This window comes from Protomyctophum bolini, assembly GCF_963924005.1.
Source record: "Protomyctophum bolini genome assembly, chromosome: 16".
NCBI lineage: Eukaryota > Metazoa > Chordata > Actinopteri > Myctophiformes > Myctophidae > Protomyctophum > Protomyctophum bolini.
Window position 1 is genome coordinate 31,505,884 of NC_137877.1, and position 16,234 is coordinate 31,522,117.

General features: G+C 38.7%; 3 protein-coding genes across 3 annotated transcripts; all 3 read left to right on the forward strand.

The window, feature by feature from the left end:
* Positions 1–1,907: 1,907 nt before the first annotated feature.
* hoxd12a (homeobox D12a) lies at positions 1,908–3,532 on the forward strand (the record flags this gene model as incomplete). The annotated part of the gene is made up of 2 exons (XM_080785717.1): positions 1,908–2,472; positions 2,650–3,532. 2 exons carry the CDS (start codon positions 1,908–1,910, stop codon positions 2,886–2,888), a joined length of 804 nt encoding a protein of 267 aa, XP_080641843.1. The 3' UTR covers positions 2,889–3,532.
* A 4,266-nt stretch (positions 3,533–7,798) lies between these two features.
* Positions 7,799–10,570, forward strand: hoxd11a (homeobox D11a). The gene is made up of 2 exons (XM_080786135.1): positions 7,799–8,405; positions 9,149–10,570. The coding sequence occupies exons 1-2, from the start codon at positions 7,811–7,813 to the stop codon at positions 9,379–9,381; spliced, it is 828 nt and encodes a 275-aa protein (XP_080642261.1). The 5' UTR covers positions 7,799–7,810; the 3' UTR covers positions 9,382–10,570.
* A 3,442-nt stretch (positions 10,571–14,012) lies between these two features.
* On the forward strand, positions 14,013–16,234 carry hoxd10a (homeobox D10a). Its single transcript, XM_080785556.1, has 2 exons — positions 14,013–14,784; positions 15,521–16,234. Exons 1-2 carry the CDS (start codon positions 14,040–14,042, stop codon positions 15,793–15,795), a joined length of 1,020 nt encoding a protein of 339 aa, XP_080641682.1. The 5' UTR covers positions 14,013–14,039; the 3' UTR covers positions 15,796–16,234.

Consider the following 16,234-nt stretch of genomic DNA (forward strand, 5'->3'; position numbering starts at 1 on the left):
TCATATTGTACTTTGCAATTTCCTTTTCCACCGTAGGCTTTAAAATGTTCCCTGTTCCCCGTCTGCTGTCATTTTGAATATATGCTATAGTCTTAATGACGGTTAGACCGACGGGTACATTGCTGACTCTTTGATATTTAATCGACAATGGCATAAGTATATGTGCTCCTATATAGTCCCACATTAGGCTATTCGATTTAAAAGAGCAAGCCAATTATCCATGAAGAGAAATGCAGCCTCCACACCACTGGCGATATGCACTTGGACTTGTTTTACTTCATATAATCACTCATGCACGCAGCACCCTGCATGGTTTTTGACCTTGAACTACAATGCATATGTCTTAAAAGCTGCAACACAGCAGCCAGTTCACATCTATACTGGCAGGCTTACGGAAGTTGATTTTAATTTAATGTTGTACCTGTGATAATGGCAAATGTCTAAATACTGTCGAATTTCCTTCATGACATGAGACTTCAAAATTACGGCATGATGCGGCGACACTTTTTGAAATAGCATCATTTGTGGAATGTTGTATAGCTGCTACAACATTGCAATTGACTAAATCATTTAGCTTGAAATGGAATGGTCGACCTATCTGTGAAGTAAAGCTGAATTGTAGGCTTAACTGTTAAATATTTGGCTTGGAAATTGGAATATCTCAAAAACTATATATAGGCTGCAAAAAAGAGAGGAAAGGATAAAGGGTGCTTATTACCTACCTTCGGATGCGTCATGCGTGTATTCATTTCCTGTTTGGTTTTATCAGCTATATATATTTTTTCCCCCAATGACTGCAGATACCACAAACATTTGTTATTTAACCGTCTAACAATAGGACTATAGCCTATAGTCGCACGTTTTTCCTCTGATACTTCAGTTTATAAATGTAACTGGCCAGTCGTGCGCTGTGTTTTACAAACTATTTTGTTCTATAGCCTACTCTATGAATACATATACAGTAGGTTTGACCGTATGACGGTTATATCCATTTTGGGCGTGTAGGCCTACAAAATATGTGGGTCGTCTTGGGTTGATTGAGATAATCAGAGCTATAGCGATACAGCTTATGCGGGTGTGCATTTAAAAAGCTCTCGATGCGATGTAATATATGTAGGCCTACATTTTCTTTATTTCTTTTAACTTGTATTTTATTTTTACAATTCCCATTGTAAATAAATACCATGCTATTACATGTTAAAGCAATGCACCTGTGGATTTGTTTCTCTCAAAAAAAATATAATCGTCCATAGGCCCTAGATTATTATGTGAGAATTTTCAAAAGTGTTTTGTTTTACATTTACTTTGTGATGAGCGTGCGACATGTAAACTAATGATGCAAAATATATATTTGAATATATATGTTTAAATTAAAACATTAAAACAAACAAATCTAAGGAATTCCGTAAATAAAATAAGTAAAAATAGCTGATCCAAAGGTCACAGTGCTGTAAGAAGCAATGCTTTCTGCGCTTGCTATTTTTACTAGTTTGGGTCCCGAGCAAACGTCTAATCTCTCTTTTGGGTCTCGACCTGAATGGTTTGGTTGTATCACAATGTTGCATGCAAGGTATGTGAATTTGCTCGTTTTTGTATCATATGTGTTACCACAACGAATTAACGGTTTGCCATACGGGGTTCTGATTTGGAGATATTCGAATATTTCAGAGCAATATCTGAATGAGAAAGAACACATAAAATGGTGCAAAAAATTTACCTTCATCACCCCCACCCCCACAAATAATATTTCCTTATGGAATATTTTGCTTTGCAGTATGGGCAAGGGTGGGAGGGAACATGCTTTGCATATCACGTGACACTGTATTAACAAATCAACAATTAGGCTACCTACCCTTTATTCTTTAGGAGTTGCTAAAAGCATAGCAAGAAGCGCGTGAGAAAGCTCCATGGAAATGTGTGAACGGAATCCTTTAAATACTGGCTATGTTGGTTCTCTGTTGAATTTTTCTACTCCAGAGTCGTTGTATTTCTCTAACTTGCGGGGCAATGGAGGCGCCCATATACCCGCGCTTCATCAGATCTCCTACAATAGGAGAGAGGTGTGCACGCTCCCGTGGACTTCCTCAAGTTCGTGCACATCATCACCGCCACAGAACCGCGCCTTTGGGGGCTACTCTCCGTCGTTTCTCCCAAACTCTGCGCCTGTAAATAATCAAATCGGCCATGCCAAGGGACATTTGGAGGAATCGGGCAGATACTGTTTTCAGGACACTGACCACAAACCAGGGGCATCTGGTAAACACGTCTTTCCTCTGGAGCATGGAGTCACCAGTACTCGCAGCTCCAAATATGAATACTCAAGTCTGGACAGCCGGCCCCACAGTTCTGCTGCTGCTCAGCTCGATCCGAATGCCTCAGATCAAGCTATTGAGACCGTTACTAAGCAGGCGCAGGATTCACTTCACCTATCTTCGAACAAACTCAATACGTGTAGACCGACCTTTGCAGACGGTAAGTGCATGGACTTTACCTATATATTCTGTTATTTTGACACTTTGAATGCTTGCAAACATATAGCTTCTCTTTGGTGGGAAGTAAGTTGTAGTGTGCTATGTGAAGAAATTCCTCACAGTATATTATCACCTGCTTAAAATGTTTATTTCATATGGTTTTCCATTTTCCTTGCAGGTGTCCCATGGTGCTCGTCACAAGTGAGAACCAGAAAGAAGAGAAAGCCTTACACAAAGCAGCAGCTCGTTGAACTTGAGAATGAATTCATGATGAATGAATTCATAAACAGACAGAAAAGGAAGGAGCTGTCAGACAGACTGGATTTGAGTGATCAGCAAGTGAAAATCTGGTTTCAGAACCGAAGAATGAAGAAAAAACGTCTAATGATGCGCGAACAAACATTTTCCATGTACTGATATAGCATCGTGGCTTGATCACGTTAATGTGGATAACAGGCAAAATTGTTAACTCAAAAGAGTGCGATTGGAAGTTGACACGAAATAACCGTTTTAGTGCTTTCTTTTGAAAACTGAAGCACGTCCTTGCACGAATTCGTTTATGAAAACTATATACTGTTATGTAAAAATGTAAATCTTGTGTATTGCTGAACTTGTTAGACTGTAGGCCTACACACACGCACAATCCATCCACGCACGAAAAAAATGTGATTAATCCCAAGCGAATTAAACGGCCCAAGTTAAATTAATTTAAATACTATAGAGTGATCCTGGTCCAGAAGGTTTTGACATTGCTATACAAAAATGCTAAACGTGTTGTGCTGTGTGGGAAGTTACTGTATAAAGTCAAGTGTATTGCTTTCTTTTACATCAACATGAATGGGCAGGCCGTTTGGAACTGGGGCTATAGCCTATACGGTGTGTGCATTTTGTATGCAGCCTGGCTTTATGGGCCTGTTTTGTTTGTCTGCAGGATTGGAATCCGCAGTCTGAACTCAAGTTCATGTTTGTCGACGGACGGGGAAACTTTGAAATAAATAAATGGAAAAAATAGCCTCCAAAATACAAATCTGTATTTGGGGGGGAAAAAATGTTCATTTCATGCATGTTGTCTAACTTGTCCAATAAAATGTCAAATGCCGCATTTCTGAAGTTCTTTTATATCCTCAATTAGAGCCTTTCCCTGGGACCGTGTCCACCAGAGGTTGCTTGCTATTCTGTCTGCATAGCCTCAGGCCTCAGTACAGTTCATAGTTGGTTCCAAATGTTCCTTGGTCTGTAAAAGTAGACGTTTCATACGGTTGTCGGAGAGTTTATAAAGGCTATTTCATTGTAGGCTATACGAGCAGTTGTAGCCTACTGAAAGCATGTGGAACAATATTCCCCGAGACGCTGCTCTGTTTCCTATATGAAAATGCTGATAGAACTGCAATAAAATAATGGTGGGTGGATATTACATTCAAACCATATGTGACCATTAGCAGCTGCAAGCCTGTTCTACAAACGACCTCTGAAATCAAATATAACGTTTTAGGCCAAGCTGTGCTTTGGGCATTGCTTTTCAAGTCCGGTTTCTGCCAATGCGCAGACTCGCAGAGTGCTTCATTCGGTTGCAGGTTAGTTGCAGGTTCCATTATTGTTGGAGTGTAATAATTAGAGAGGAGACGTGGAATTTAAACTTTCGTACGGGGATCTTATATACAGGCGGATTGGGTAGTTTCATTTCGTGGACCATCGGTTACTAAATCGGTAAAATTGTGGTTCTTATATGTGTTTATGTGACGTCCGAATTAAATCCAATTATATTCAAAATGAATTTATTCTTCCCTCGCCTGCTGTGGGATACTTTGTGAAATTCAACTGGTCAAAAGCGATATGGAATTCACCAACAGCCAATTGACATTTTTTAGTATTTTAAAAGTCACAATTACTCTTTAACAACAAAAAGAGATAACAGAGATTGCATGCAGCCGAGAAAGATGATGCCGTTGCATACCTATATACCTATACATGTTGTATAGCCTATATTATTGCTCATTTCCGTTTCTCAATCTCTTAATATATACTTCATATAGTCTATAGGCCTACATTCAGACATTGAATCAGGAATTAATTCAACCACGGTGTCAAACAAAGTGAGAAACAGTTGAGGTGGAGTTTTCACTTTATATATATGCTGCGCACGTGTGTTATACGGTGTACTTACACATATAGTAAATATTTAAACTTTTCTTCAGCATAATTTGGAATAGTATATGCGGTCGCATTTATCAACCATAAGCTTTTCGGAGTCCTTCCGATTTCCATCACTGACATATACCGATATGTCTAGCCTAATCTGCATGGTATATGGTGGACCACTATACCTGTAGCACGCACTAGCAGCACTTTACACGCAACGGGGGGGAAAGCTAAACTATTTTGAGGTTACTCATACTAAAACTCTATTCAAAATCCTGATAATTTAGAAACAATTAACGTCCTCCTCAACTTGTCTTTTGGTCTATTTTAGAGATGTAGCCTAGGCTATATATGTATATCAATTTTGTTTCATGCAATGTAGCTATAGCATGCGTCATTCACTCTTACACAGCACTTTCTGGAATCCAAATGCATACATGTTAGACATTTACAAGACTAAATTCTATCCACCACTAGGCCTGTATGGTTCTAAAGACATAGACCACCATGATGACCTTGAAAGATAAGGCACCATAACAAACCACAAATACGTAAAGAGCATTGGGGATGGCTCTCTAGTTAATCACTGAGCGGTTGTGTATACAAACATTTGTTAAGAGCAGGGGACAACATAAAATCATGCCTAAAATAAACAATAGTTTCATATGCACTATATAGCCTAAGTTCATCTGCCACATATTTGAAACATTGTATTATTACAGGGTATAGCCTGAACAATGCACAATCTTATGCATGTTACACACACACACACACACACACACACACACACACACACACACACACACACACACACACACACATGTTTGCATGTTCATTACCTGCACGTCTTTCATTTATTTGGGCCAGGATCCTTTCCAACATTATATAGCTTATAGGCTAGCTAGGCTATTCTCGGTTTTGAGAGCGTCAAAACAAAGTTAAGGTCAAGTAAGTAGGCTCATGTAATTCTCCAAAAAATATTATCACAAGCTTCACCCGTTTGTAAGCAGTCATTTTAAATGCCAAATGTGTGAATGACGTTCTCCCTCGATCCTATAAGTATCTAAACGCACTAGTCCTTTCCCAAACATAGCTAGTCCGAAATGGCAAGGTCAAATTACATGTGCTGTTAATGGTTGGTTCCTCGGCTTTTCAGCGAAAAACCACTTGGATCTTTGCTGCTGTGATTATTATAGAAAAGCTGTAACCTAATTCTGACTCAATAGCATTTGTTTTTGTACCAAACCCGTAGCATGCAAAACTTATTTAAAGCTATAGACCTTAACTGCAATGTCCCGTGTTTAACAATGGCTTAGTTTTAATTGTAGACTATTACAACACTAAACACTTACAACCTCACTTTGTTTGTACTTCTTCCTTGGGAATAAGTGCAAACAAAGTGCAGCAAGACATTCCTCACTATCATTTCATTTGTAATAAAATAAAATTAGGCCTACATTAGTATAATAAAGGTGTATTCATCTAGGAATTTGCTGTTGGATATAGGCTACAATATATACATTCATTTTCATGAGTGGAATGGAAGTATTCAAATCAAGGCTTTTGATACGCACATAGATTTGCGCTGCAGTGCGTAAAAGGTCTAGATATGCTAAATGTAATAATAATCCGCATGGTATAATTAGCCTGCCTTATAGCCTGAAAACTCATACAATAGTGACATTTATACAACGCTCTAATCAAAATGAAAACTACTCCAGCACCACACATGGAGATTTAAATGGAACATATTTATATTTGCAGTTGAGGAGATGTGGTATGGTGTATGGCCTACTTATTTAAATCGTATACTAATAGACCTCCTTCTGCATAAGGGTTCGTGTTAATTAGTTTATCAAAGATATAGGCTGCTAAAGCCTATATCCGGAGCATATAGCCTATACTGCAAACAGAAGTCGTGTTTAATAAGCAAAACCTGCACACCTAAACTAACAAAATACTGGCCAAGCCTTGAATATATTAAGTAGCTATAGGCCTATATTAGACTGTTTGCCTGCATGCACTTTAGAATGCTTTCCCTTTGTCTGTGCAATAAAATCATTTGAGTGCTGAGGGTTTGTGAATGCTTGGAGCACAACACGTCACACCGCAGACGGTCAAAGCCAGCGCACTTGTTTTGTACTTGGCAATGTCTCTGTACGTGTTTAACCTTGATGTTTAGCTTAATATGAAGAAAATGCGTTGCCCGAAGAACATCGCAGCTGAACGTTATAATATGCATCTTTATTCGGATTTTAAAACATCGTCCATCTGCAATTTAAGAATATTAAGGTAAGCTAAATTATATGCTTTGCCACGAGTTAGCCTATTTTACTGGTTTAATCAAAACGTGCACATTGGATGCATATATTTGATTTAGGATGCCTGAACTTCAACGGAGTTTTTCCACCATGGTTAGTCAATAGCTTCTATGATACAGGTTATTTTTTTAGAATTAGGCTATACCTTTATTCGCTGGATTAATGTCCAGCGAATGATTTCCCTCAAATAATGTCAAAAGTATAGGTTATGCTATACACGTGCATTAAATTATATCTGGTTTGGAATCTGCATTGCTTTTGTGTCGGTATAGCGAAGAGCAAGGGTGGACTTGCTCGTGGACTTGGAGTTGCATCATGTGTGATCATTGCTATGTTGAATCTTATTAGTCAGCCTTACTGCGTATGCGCTATGGCCTTATATAGAGGTCACTTTCAATGTTCCAAATCCCAAAGAAAGTCAGGGCGCCAAGTCAACGCATTGTTATTATGCATGGTTAACCTAATTCCTCAGAATGCAGTGACTATAATTGCGTGATGAAGATTATGTGCCCCTAAACCCTCTATGAAATAAATATTCCATGGTGGTTCACAATTTTTCTTTTCGTGAGCTATAGGACAAGACGGCAGAGAGGAGTTGCCTGGGCGCCCCGACAACCAATGAACTCTCGTGCAAGAGCCCACATGAGTTTCTCTGGACAGTTTTTAATGACTGATATTGATGTATGGTAATTTCTTCTGCGGATCACATGACACAATTACCTCAAGAATCGATCAAGATGAATTGCAGGTCTGCCTACGTTTCCGATTTTTTCTCCCTCGCGGGTTCTTTACACACGCCTATGGTGCAATAGATGGACAAAGTTTAACACACTCCAGCCTCCAATTGCTTTCGCTATTCCTAAAGAAGGAAGGGGAGAGATGACGGAATACGATGATCGCAGCAACTGCGCCGCAAATATGTACTTACCGAGTTGTACATATTACGTTTCGGCACCTGATTTCACATCAGTCTCCTCCTTTTTACCGCAGACTACTTCGTGTCAGATTAATTTCCCCTATTCTGCAAACATAGCTCAAGTCCAACCTGTTCGGGAAGTCGCTTTCAGGGACTATGGACTGGACCATCCTAGCAAATGGCACTACAGGGGCAATTACGCCTCTTACTATTCAACGGACGAGATAATGCACAGGGACTTGATGCAGTCATCTACCAGGGCGGATGTGATATTCAAAAACGAGTCATTGTACGGCCACCACGGAGGGACGAGCTCGCCGTGCAACTTCTTTACCAGCGTTGGCCGAAATGGGGTTCTGCCTCAAGGCTTTGATCAGTTTTTGGATGGTGCAACCTCGGAGAAACCCAACCACGAACACCCAAAACAAAAGACAGACTCCGGCGTCAGCGAAGACGATGCAGACAATAAGGTGACTTCAGATAAGCCTAAAGCGGAGTCTGCTGAGAACATCGATGAAGATTCATCCTCTAACTGCGGGGAAGGGAACAACGAACAAAGTATGTGCTTTCCAGACAATAGTAGCCTTTACTAGCCTAGTATATGCACACCATATAGTAGGCTATAGGCTAGTAACCGAGATGTTCACATACCGTGTCGGTCTAGTTTTATGTGCCGCTTTATAAGCATGCAAAAGATTTTATATCCCAATAAGCTTTACTTTTATGGCTGTAAAGATATTTACAATGGGAAACATTTAAGTGTCCCAAAGTTATTTTTCTGATAAATGTGTAATGTAGGCTATTGACACGTATGTTCATTCACGGGAATGGAAATATTTCTTATAGGATGCAGACCTCTTAAGATAATTGCATAGCATTTTATTATAGGGGCTAGTGCTATTCCATAGCCTATATAGGCCATGTATGGCATGGGCATATGTTAACCTGCTAAAAAATTCCAACATGATACAGTTAACCCGTATACCTTTTTAAATGTAAACCTTTTTTAAAGTCAAATTAACTTAATGTATTTTTTTAGGCCGTGTGTGTGTGTGTGTGTGTGTGTGTGTGTGTGTGTGTGTGTGTGTGTGTGAGAGAGAGAGCGCGCGCGCGTGAGAGTGCATGTCGCGCGCTCCCACGCACACGTGCACATCTGTTATATGCACGCCTTTGTGCTGCGTAGACAAGTTGAGACAACAGTTTATTTGTCCACGCAACTTGTTAACTGTATCATCCATTTAATTAGAACAACTGTTATGAATTGCTTCCCCTCCAACAAAATATCTTGTTTTCTTTTATAGGTTCAACAAAAACCAGAAAAAAGAGATGCCCCTACTCCAAATACCAGCTACGAGAACTTGAACGAGAATTCTTCTTCAACGTGTACATAAACAAAGAAAAGCGACTTCAGCTTTCCAGAATGTTAAATTTATCCGATCGCCAGGTGAAGATTTGGTTTCAGAATAGGAGAATGAAAGAGAAGAAGCTGAACCGGGATCGCTTACAGTATTTCACCGGGAATCCCTTATTCTGATAGCATCCGATACACGATAACCTATAGTTCAAAGACACGGGGGTGCAAGCAGCCGAATTCTGGCTCTAGTTGGGCCTTTTTTGTTTTTTATCGGAACATGGATGGACATCAAAATGGTGTCATTCGAAACGCATTTTAATTTACAGTGATCTGATCTTCTTTGCATAATCAACTTATTTTTGTGAACAATATCTACAATATTTATTTGCTTTCATGCGTTTACGCGTTATTGCCGTTAGCAAATATTTACAGCCAGGTTATATTCTGAAATTATTTATAAAAGTTGGTCTAAGTCAAGACTATTTGTGTATGCATACGCATGTGATGTATATTGTGCTGTGAAATAAAGTAGACATACCATTGCTGTATTAGGCACGAATATATTTTATGTGACCAAAGTCGGATATAGTCCAAGTCCACACAACATATAGCCTATAACTGGGATTTGTCACCGTTCGAAATCTGGTGTATATGTCGGGGCTTTTTATTCCCATGTATAACACAAAACTGTTTACTAAACCTTGAACCGTCTAGACAGTATAATAAAAGTAGCTGTAAATGTCTAAATAGGGGCAATTGAACCTTTGGTTTTCCAACCCCCAGAATTGAACTATATAGGGCATTTTCTTTTGTGGAAGTGTTTGACTCCAGGCTATAACCATGGAGTCAACATTGTGTATACACAATGTTAACCTTGTATTGAAATCTAGCTACCGAATTAGAGTTATTCAATCAATTGAAGAACATTTTGTATTCGTGTGAGTCAGCTGGCTAGAGAACATTGGAGAATATATTTTTTACATGGGTCCGTTTTACAGTTAATTGTGAGGGTGGATTCTGCATGCCAATGCATTTCAATGGGAATAGAGCGTATTTTTGGAGAAATCCGCAAATGGCAGCAAACTGCTCCATTCCCATTTGCAGAATCCGCCCTCATGGCTAGAATAAAAGTGCGGTGTAAAATGTCAATTTAAACCGGATTATTTCCCCCTGAAATGACTCATGAAAGAACGATAGGCTACTGCTATACATTTGTCCCCAAATTGGAGTATAAATTACTAACCTTGGGCAAGTTGGGCTACGAAACGGTTGTATATCTGGTATCTGCACCATTGGCATCAATATGGTCTATATGTCTATACTTTTATTTTTGTAACCATGTGTTTGGTCAATAAAAAATATATATTTATCTACATATTAAATGCATTGATTACAAATGCATTCTTTTTTTAACTATATGTCAAATATTTCTCACTGCGGGAAGCTACAACAATAATTAAATGGGTGCATGTGAAATGTATAGTGTACACCCATTTGTTTACTGGAGGCCTTGTTTGAAGAGGAAATAATCGGATCTAGAGCCATGGAGGAATTCAGCTATAAATACTGACGTTTTTTTTTAAATGTTTTGATGACAATGACATTGTAGCCTATACTAAAATTGTTCCACTGTGTAGGCCAAGTTCTCTCGACATTCTCGCGTTAATTCTCATTCTATCCACATGAGGGCAGACTTGTAACTTTAACTGATAATGTGAGCTGCAGACTGAGCCGGTGAGCCCTGCATGCAGGCAATATTTAACATTTAAGTCTGCATTGAAAAGCAGATATATCACAAGGGTTGATGGTTATTATTATTTTTCATTTAATTATCCATAACTATAGACGCTGTGACCCGAATTATGTCCTTTGAAAAGAGGCAGAATTTTGTATTCATTATACCTTCAGTGGAACTATATGCCACATGTTAGCCCACCGATTCAACAGCAGTCTGTTTCTATTGTTGTCTTGGCTCTCGAATCCAGCCTTTTACAGTGACTCCGATCATTTCGAGCTGCAATAATCATAATATCATATATATATATATAATTTCATATCTAAATCATTGAATTAGTTTTTCTTTCTGGCAAATGATAGCCCAAATGAGCCCTATCTGAAGGGCGACTGGAAAAAAGTCAATGAATATTTCAGACTTAACTAACTTAACTTTCTGTTAGTTATTAAGTTAACTATAGGCCTACGTTGTGTTTTGTAGAACATAAGCCCATAGCATTAGGCCATTGAATAACATGTAAACACTAACAGCCATTTGCCTGAGAATTTAGTTTATTGCAAATCTATTTGCATGCCTAACGAAACCACGAAATAGGTTGCAGAAGTTCTTATAGGAGGACGAAACTACAATATTACATTATTGCACTTGCACATTAAAGCAATGGGTTAATGTTCTTTGTTTTAGAATTGTGATTATATATTATATGAAGAACTTGCACGTTGTCGTTGACTCAGCACTGCGTTATACGTATATATAACCGCACATATAGGCATTATGGAAAACGGTACAATGTTGGCTTTACATTTGTATTTTGTACTTTTCAACGTTTTTGGCAAAATACCAGTCATCACGCTAAGGCTATTATAAACTGATATGAAATACCGGTATGTTGAATTGTGTATTTTCGTTTATGCCAATTGTTACTTAGACTTGATGGAATTCGGATTTTATTTTAAACCGCATGCACCCCATAAATTTAAATTATTCAATTATATATATATATATATATATATATATATATATATATATATATATATATATATATATATATATATATATATATATATATATATAGGCCTATAGAGAAAATATTGACACAGCACGAAATTAAAGTGCAGCTAATCACTCTGTTTATAGCGCTATTTTCATGTATTGAGCTGTATGTGGTCATGTATATAGGCCTGTCATATTTCACAATATAGGAAATAGTTGTTAGCTATAGTCCTTATAAATCAGCTTTAAAATGTTAACAACTGCAGAAGATCTGGAAGGCAGTGGAAGCTATATGCATTTTTTTATTACGATTAAACTATTTTATCTCATGCAGGGAGATATTTAACAGCTATATATCCTATGCAAGATGTGCGACTCTACGTGATAGGTGCTGGTGGTGGTCTGCAAATTATTTCACGGTGTTAATTGTTTACGGACTAGGCCGGGCCCCAAACAGATTGGGGAAAACATTCACATGGCATGCACGCGCGCGCGCGCGCGCGCACACACACACACACACACACACACACACACACACACACACACACACACATACACACGCACAGCAACAAACCCACAATTTAAGGTCTGATTATGTTCGGTTATTTGATTCCTGGCTCCAAATATTTGTGCCCTTTGTATATGCTTTGCCCGGCTCCAAATATTTCGATGTGGCACCAGTGTGTATCCAAATGTTTCTAACCACAAAAGTTAAGAATGTTATTTAGCATGTTGTTTAGACAGATGCTTAGTTCATTGTTTACCTATATAGTTTCGTCGAGGCTGCTGTTCTCTCTGCTAACCTTAAACTTTGTATATTGACTAGATTGTATGCTTTACTCTGCTTATTTCAATCTCGCATTTACTGCAGCAGCCAAGAGCGTCTACAAAAGGACTCAATGACGCAGTGTCTTCGAAAAACATTGCTTTCAACTTGACGTTTGGACAGGCTGTTTGAATACTAAACATCACATATTATGCAAAATAATGTATAACAAGCTAATACATGTGCATTGCATTTTACCTATATCGTTAAGGTGAACATTGAAATGGAAAATAATCATGCATAAATATGGCGAGTATATATGAAACCAAATCAGCACCTTAAATTAACTAAAATATTATCTTATATTTTATCATATTTATCACAAGACAGGTTGATGCATGCATGGTCTCTACCTTCTGGCTTTGTTATTGACACAGACAGACATTTCAACACGTTAGTTTTGTATAGACTATATTGATTTTTCTTGTAGCCTACGTATAACGTTGAAACGTGGTTAATGAGATGCAAATGTAAAAACATTAAAAACGTAATAATTAACATTATAAATAGGGCTAACATTTGCCTACAACCAAAACAATTATAGCCTAAATCGACGCTTATTCTACTTTTCTTTGGAAGAGTGGCTCACATATCATAGCCTACAAATACAGAAATGATGGTCTAGTCTTCTCGTATTCGTATAGACTCAGATGCCTGTAATCAGTGCAGTAAAGAATATGTCACATAACATAATTGTTTCTTATATGCACTATAGCATGCACGCACTAAACATCACATATTGTGCAAAATAATGTAATAAGCTTATAAGGTGGACACACACACGTACACGCACTCGCGCACGCACACACACACACACACACACACACACACACACACACACACACACACACACACACACACACACACACACACACACACACACACACACACACACGCACAGCACACAGGTGTTATGAAATGTTGCTTCTGCGGATGACATTTTATGATATATTTTCTGTTGCCAGATTTGTTTCCATTAATTTTATTATTTCTTATTAAGAATGATTCACTTAAATAGTCGTGATACTGATATCCCTTTTGTGAGTAACATAAAAACCAATTTCAAGTCCGCGTCGTAGAGGTCGCTGTTGACCACGTCTGCATCTGAAGTATGAGTCAATGCGTCTGTGTGGAGGGGAAGCAGGCTGCGTCTCAAGGCCATTTTCAAATTTCATTGGTGGGTTTGTCATGTGGTAGAGAGAGGCATCCTGAGTTCCACGGAGATTGTTTTCCTAGACATGTCAGCTTACAAAGGACATCCTCCGCTATAGAACCTATAACAAAATGTCCTTCCCCAGTAGCTCTCCTGCGGCAAATACATTTTTAGTGGATTCTTTAATTGGTGCTTGCAGGGCGGACAGCTTCTACTCCAACAGCAACATGTACATGCCGTCTGGTTCAGAAATGGGAACTTACGGAATGCAAACCTGTGGACTCCTGCCGTCTTTCGGCAAAAGAGGGGAGGTCAACCACCACAATTTGGGCATGAATGTCCACTCTTACATACCTCAAATAGACAATTGGACTGATCCGAACAGATCTTGCAGAATAGACCCCATTCAACGCAACAACAACCAGATGACAAATTGTACATTTTCACACAACATAAAGGAAGAGAGTAACTGCTGCATGTATTCGGATAAGGGAGCAAAAGTCGGCACGTCAGATATCCCTGCATATTCTAACATTATTCCTGAATCGTGTTCAGTTGACGGTCCCGAGATCCCAGTTCCAGGGTATTTCAGACTGAGTCAAACTTACGCAAGTGGGAAACACCAGGACTACTGCCACGAGACGACGAGCCCAAGCACCACACTGATGCAACTGAACAGAGTCACTCCCAAGTCGCAGTTGTCTTCATTTGCCGAGGTGGACAAGAAAACCGAAGAATCGCCGCAAAACCGCGAGACCTCAACAATAACACCCATTCCCGCAGAAAGTCCAGATCCGAAGTCGAGCGCAGAAGAGAGGCATTGCTCCACAGAAGCCTCTGCCTCCAGCCCTGAGTTGCCACAGAAGGAAGCGAAAGGTGGGTAGCTTATAATAAAAAGGTTTGATCGTGAGGCGCTGTAATACGAACACTCCAGCATCATAAAACCCCAGTATAAAACACAAACAACCCTAAAGTCGTAATGTTTAATGAGAGCCTTTCTCAGGTTGCAGGGATAGGTGCAGGGATAGGCAACAGCGAATATAACACTATAGGTGTTTTGTTCCCCCCTCTACTTTTGAAAATATAGCCTAATTATTATTTGTTTTCTATTTAAATAGCATATAGAATTGTATACAGTTAATGAGGATATAACGCATGTATACATATCGTCTCTAATTGTTACAGAATACAATTGCGGTAAGGTCATTTCGTTTAAGCTCTGCCTATACATATACTTAACAGTATACTTGTTCAAAGCATAACGCTATTGGTCTCCATTATTTCACAAGTTTGTGTGCGGAGCGGACATATATCAATATATTTGTCTGCACAAACACCAAATATGCTGTAAATTAAAAACGGCATTTCTATCAATTATATTAATAGTTAACTACCCCTAACGATTTATTCATACCCTGATGAAAGTATTTGAGGCCTAAATCCATACAGTTAAATGTATGCCCATGGCCTATATGGCACTTGACATAACATTATAGGTATACCTGGCTGGACATATTGTATTGGGAGAAGCATTTTTCCATTCTGTAAAGGTGAAATCCACATTACAACTAATGCATGTGTCATCCTGCTATGGCTTGTGTTTCTATTGCAGACTGCAAGACTGTCACGCCAACAAGCAATTGGTTAACTGCAAAAAGTGGAAGAAAGAAAAGATGTCCCTACACAAAACACCAGACGTTAGAATTGGAAAAAGAGTTTCTATTCAACATGTATCTAACGCGGGAGCGCCGCCTAGAGATCGCCAAGGGTGTCAACCTGTCAGACAGGCAGGTTAAGATCTGGTTCCAGAACCGCAGGATGAAACTGAAGAAAATGAGCAGGGAAAATCGTATTCGGGAACTTACCTCAAATCTCACCTTTTCGTGAGATTGCATCATGCATCGGTGTGTTGGTGTCTATATCATCCCTATTTGTGTTTGATGATGCTACTGCAGCATTGGACTTTTCTCGATCAATTTCAAGAAGCTGTGATTGTATATGCATTTGTTTTATTACTTTATTTTTGTTTTGTTTTTATCACAGGGTAACACTTTGGTCTTAAATTATTGTTATTGTATTGTTATTAAGTAGTTGATATTGTTTTTGTTTTTTTCCTGCAGTCAATACATTGTGTCTGAAGAAGATGTCGCAATGGCGACCTACGGTATTCGGAAATACATATATTTCAGTAATGCGTTGATTTCAGACATGAAAGCACATTTTAGGCCTACTTAGTGTGATAATGTTGGATAATGCAAAATGTGATATAGGCTAGTGAACGCAAGTCGGTTGCTCAATATAGTGATCATGTTTTTAAGCCTATAGT

What these genes read in the sequence shown, in the direction of transcription:
- hoxd11a (XM_080786135.1), top strand. Translation starts at nt 7,811, where the DNA reads ATGACGGAATACGATGATCGCAGCAACTGCGCCGCAAATATGTACTTA. An exon ending in GGAAGGGAACAACGAACAAA is followed by an intron (nt 8,406 to 9,148) that starts GTATGTGCTTTC and finishes TTTCTTTTATAG; the next exon opens with GTTCAACAAAAACCAGAAAA.
- hoxd10a (XM_080785556.1), top strand. Translation starts at nt 14,040, where the DNA reads ATGTCCTTCCCCAGTAGCTCTCCTGCGGCAAATACATTTTTAGTGGAT. An exon ending in GCCACAGAAGGAAGCGAAAG is followed by an intron (nt 14,785 to 15,520) that starts GTGGGTAGCTTA and finishes TTTCTATTGCAG; the next exon opens with ACTGCAAGACTGTCACGCCA.